This window comes from Clupea harengus, chromosome 14 (assembly GCF_900700415.2).
Source record: "Clupea harengus chromosome 14, Ch_v2.0.2, whole genome shotgun sequence".
NCBI lineage: Eukaryota > Metazoa > Chordata > Actinopteri > Clupeiformes > Clupeidae > Clupea > Clupea harengus.
Window position 1 is genome coordinate 17,263,762 of NC_045165.1, and position 5,000 is coordinate 17,268,761.

The 5,000-nt window shown below is 42.5% G+C and overlaps 1 protein-coding gene across 1 annotated transcript in view; it reads right to left on the reverse strand.

Annotated features, from left to right (window-relative positions):
* Nucleotides 1–2,196: 2,196 nt before the first annotated feature.
* The window catches only part of vgll2b (vestigial-like family member 2b), a 6,994-nt gene continuing 4,190 nt past the window's right edge, over nucleotides 2,197–5,000 (reverse strand). Inside the window, exons 3-4 of the mRNA XM_031580827.2 lie at nucleotides 3,612–4,043; nucleotides 2,197–2,889 (exon numbers count right to left, since the gene is read on the reverse strand). Coding sequence (XP_031436687.1) covers nucleotides 2,846–2,889; nucleotides 3,612–4,043 — 476 coding nt within the window. The 3' untranslated portion in view covers nucleotides 2,197–2,845. The remainder of the gene's footprint in view (nucleotides 2,890–3,611; nucleotides 4,044–5,000) is intronic.

Consider the following 5,000-nt stretch of genomic DNA (forward strand, 5'->3'; position numbering starts at 1 on the left):
TCATTCCTGACTTGATGGCCCGACACATGTTTTCCAATCCGAAGACCCATTAAACAGTGGGGGCATCTTCTAAGAGTGTCGAGTATTAATACAGGCCAAATTACTGGCATCGCTTCGGCGCACTTGGAAAGGTGAGGCCAGAGAGGAATATTTTGGAAACAGCCATGAAATCTAACCTGAGGACGTAGAATATAGTCTGTTTTGTGGGGAAATGATACACCCCGACACGATATAGTGTCAGTCACAAACGAGTCAGGCTCTATGAGTCGGCTCCTTTACATGGACGATGGGAGCTGGCTCCCTTCTGACAGTCAATTGTTCTTTCTTTTTTTGTTAATTAATACAAGACAGAATAATTAGATGATCTTTTCAGCACACTGCTCGGCCACGGGAACTCCACACGGTGACTGACTGTTGTGTTGATGTGCGTGTCTCGTGTGCTTGCAAAATGCTAATTTACAACGTTATCAGTCAGCATAAATAAAACACTCAATACACGTGTAATAGTATTTTATGCTTTTACGTACATGTTTTTCTACCAAACATAATGTGAAATAATGGTATTCTGGAAGTTATATGCTTTAGTAGAATTATATTGAATACTTTAAGTGGTATATCTGCACACATTACACTCGTAGGTCAAAACAGTAGCCTACTTAAGCTGAATTATAAAAGTCAGAAGTGGTATCAAATGAAGACTGTGAGATCGTTTGGGAGCCTTACTGCTGAGATGAGGCTCACTAAAAAGAGACAGAGTTTCCATCACTAACACCCCGTAAAGAAAATGACACGTTTGCATTCAGTCATAATCTGGCCTTTACACACATGCCATGTGAATATCTGTCACACCTGTGTCACTACTGTTTTTGTTCAGCACTGAATCAAAAGGACTTTTTGAAGACTAGACATACAAAAGAGGACATTTGGGAAATACACAATTTTTTACTCACACTGAGATTCATTTTTACCCAGGCATCTTACTGCGTTGAACTGGAAGGGTTGGGAGAATAAACATCGTTGCTCTTTGGGACAAAACGAAGGGGACTTATCCCGAAGGGGATAAGTTGTGGCATCAGGGAACATAATGAGCAGATCACAGGTGAAAGAGTTTTTCGGCCAGAACACCATGAGACCACAGAAAGCTGAGATGAGCCGAAGAGGAGCAGATACTGTTACCTAAGATATTTAACCACCAGGTAAGGATACAGAACAGATTCAATTAGGTCATGTCTTCAGTTTTTTTTTTCCTTCTTTGTGTGTGTGTTCCTGGTTGAATTCTTATTTGCAGGCACTTCACTCATTCTGATGTATGATATTTGAAGAATATATCTGACTCCGAACACTGCTTCATGTACAGCATTGCCCTATTACAAATGCACTGTGTCAGAGCCTTCGAGAAAACAGACAGAGACATCGCTGCTCTGCAAATAAATGTCAATTTTGGCCAAATTTTTATCTGGTCACAAATTCCTTTTTGCAATGATTTCAGGAAGTTATTCTCATTCTAATAAGGTATGAGAAATTAACCGAACCGATTTGTCTATGAACGGTGGCATCAAGTGACTTTTGACCGATGATCAGATTCTGTTTTAAGTTCCCCTCAAACCTAGTACTTATCTCTGAGCTTTTATATAATACACACAAACGTCACACAAACTGATTGATAATCATTAATACATTGTGTAGTATATAATTACCCTTGTCAGTACATGACTACTCCCAGCAATGCAATCAACTGAATGCATGTGTATTTACAATACAAATATTTATTGACAATACAGTCCGAGATAAACAAGTCAAGAAAAAAGCCTTGTAAAACATTTCAAACCAATGAATGAAAAACACAGTTAACAACAGTATCAGAGGAATCTCGTCAAAACTGTGAACCTAGCTATATTTAATTTGAGTGGCTTTTCCTCTGTCTTCAAAAAAAAAAAAGCTTTTCATGAATCCAAGTCTAGTCTTCTGTAACAGCTGCAAAATGTAACATTATGCATATTTTATAGCTGGGCACCTTGCGCCTTACACCTCTAAAGGACACAACAAAGACTAAACAACAAAACACAGTCTTAACCATATGTTGTAAGATCACTGGCCTAGTAGTAGTTGAGTTTCAGTGAGATACATATAAATATATAAATTAAAATATTTCTTTAAAAAAAGAGAGAGAAGGGGAGGCTCAAAAAATGCCACACTCACAGTCACAGACACACACACACACACACACACACACACACACACACACACACACACACACACACACACAAACACACTCCTCTTTAGACCGACCATGCATCCCCATCTGTGCAGTGTGGACAAATGACACCACCACCACATCGGGACAGTGGCAAAAATAGAGTCGGTTATCACTGTCCGTTTTTGTGTCGTCTCTTAATTCCTCCAAACAGAAAATGTCTCTGTTCTGTCTCTGGGTCCAAGTGGATTATGTTTAGGGTTGCTGAGCTTCTCTCCAACACACACACACACAGACACGCACACACACACACACACACACACACATACACACACACACACACACACTAGATAGGCCAAGAGGAGGAGGTGAAGAAGAGAGGGTGGAATAGAGAGAAAGAGAGCGAGCGAGAGAGTCCAGCAGTATCCAGGGCTGGCTCCGTGTCTCTCCTCCCCACCGGTCCCCTCTTTATCTCCATGGTGCACACATCCGAAGCTGGAGTGTTGCTGTGGCTTCGTGGGGGTGGGGGGGGGGGTCGGAGGGGGAGTAGAGGCTGAGGGGGTGGGGATGAAAGGACACAGCTCTTCAGTGGGACCAACTCCAGGGCCTAATTGGATCGAGCGAATAGCTGGTCGATGTGACGGCCGGTCGTTAAAACCAGTACAGCTCCTTGCCTTTCTTCTGGTGCTGGAGGCCTGGGAAGGAACACAATAGAACCAGCGGTGAGGACGACGGACAGCGGTCGTCATGGCTGCAACCTAATCCAAACACTCAGTGGGAAGAAGGACACAAAACGCTAGCAACTGCAACATGGCTAGCATACATAGTGCGTTTACATGCATGTCCTGCTGTTGACACATCTTTGTGGGGACATAATGTCGCTACATGTAGTTATAATATGGGGAGAAATCAGGTTGGAAGCATAGCTTTTATGGGTCACACTGTAATTAACATTATAAATTTGGCTTGGCACATTTAGGCCTAATCTGCACCCTCAAGACAATGCCTTCTACACCAGTACATGTAGAATCTAACCAAATGGGACAGCAAGTATAATTGTAAGTCAAATTTACATATAAGCACAATGTACGTGATATATTCACAAAATATTGTAAGATATCCACACATCTTATCCTCTTAGTACCAAAAGCTGAATATAAAGTAGATTTTTAAGCATTATTAAATGCAATAATTAATGTGCATTCGTCACAGCATCTTCTTTGGCAAACCACTGATGTTGCTAGTGTGTGAGTCATTCTACAAATATCCTATTATATAACAATAATTACTGACACAATTACTCTTTCATGTCTTTCTGCGATTGCAGCCTCCAGACTCCATATGCCCTGACAGCAATAATAAAGATGTTGGAGTGTGCAGCTGAAGATGCTCTGGTGCCACGGGAAATCGTTCTCACCTGGGTCCATGTTGAGGGCCAGTGTCTGGGCTACGTCGCTGGCGGGCAGCAGGCCGGGCCACGTGGTGGTGTGCTCCAGCTTCCCCACCTCGTAGTGGCCGGGGAGGGGGCCCAGATGTGGGGGCCTGACAGCGGGCATAAGCAGGGGGCCGTAGTGGGGGTCCAGGCCTGAGGGGGAGTAGAGTTCATGGAGAGGCCTTGGGGGCCCGTACGCCTGGCTCTGCGAGTAGCTCCAGGACTCTGAGGGGTGGGCGTGCGGGTGCGAGTGGGGGTGGGGGTGGGCGTGCGGGTGGGGAAGGCCGGGGTGCAGCGCACCATGAGCGTAGTGGTCCATGGAGTAAGCCCCAGGGTCACAGTGGCCTCGGGTGGGTGGCGAGGGGTAGTTACTGTCCCAGAAGGATGGGGGGAAACTGCGCCGGTTGATAGGAGAGGCTGCACAGACAGGACATAAATCAACATTAACATGATTACTACAACAACAACAACAACAACAACAACAACAACATTAACAGATGCTGTACAGAAGTAGATGCTTCATGATAGCATGCAAGTATAAGTATAAGTAAATCATAACATTAAACAAATGGAAACATGGCCCAGATAAAAGATTTTGAGGCACATATACACATAAACATAACTTCATTGCACTAAATTATCTGATTTAATGTGTCATTAAATATACTCTAAATTCACAACATTATCATCATCCCTCTCACTTTTCCTGTGCTACATTACCCATCTGGATTGGTGGGATTCAGGGGAGAGCCTCAGTAATGTTGTTATCTTAAGCTTCTTTTATGACCTGGATGAGCATGGATTACACAGGCAGGGGATAGAGGCCATAGCTCTGACATCAGGATGTCTATGCTACACCCCAGAAACTGTGCAAATCTCTATGTCATGTGCTACATGATAGTTTGAGTAAGTGTTACATTATAGTAATCAGCCATAAAGTGATTTATTACAGCTGCTGATACAGCACTTTGTGTTTTATACAACTATCTCGATGGATTATTATTTACATTTTGTCTTATTATTATTATTATTATTATTTCATATTTTGTCAAAATTATGTAATTTTTATTTATTTATTTTTTTACTTGCATGCCCTAGAGGTAATTACTCCTATGGAGATAAATAGTAAATTCAGTTCAATTCAGTTCAATTCAATTCAAGATTACCTTGTTGCCACACGTACAGAATTTTGTACGAGTATGCCAAATGAATAAATATATCATAGCTCATAATTATAACAGATTGTTCCACAAGGCCCATGACAAGGACAGACTCAGCCACCAAGTTTTCTAACACATTGCATGACCCCCACAGTGATGCGGCCGTGCCATTCCAGATGAGGCTATAACCCTGTAAGCCAACACAAGTGTATGT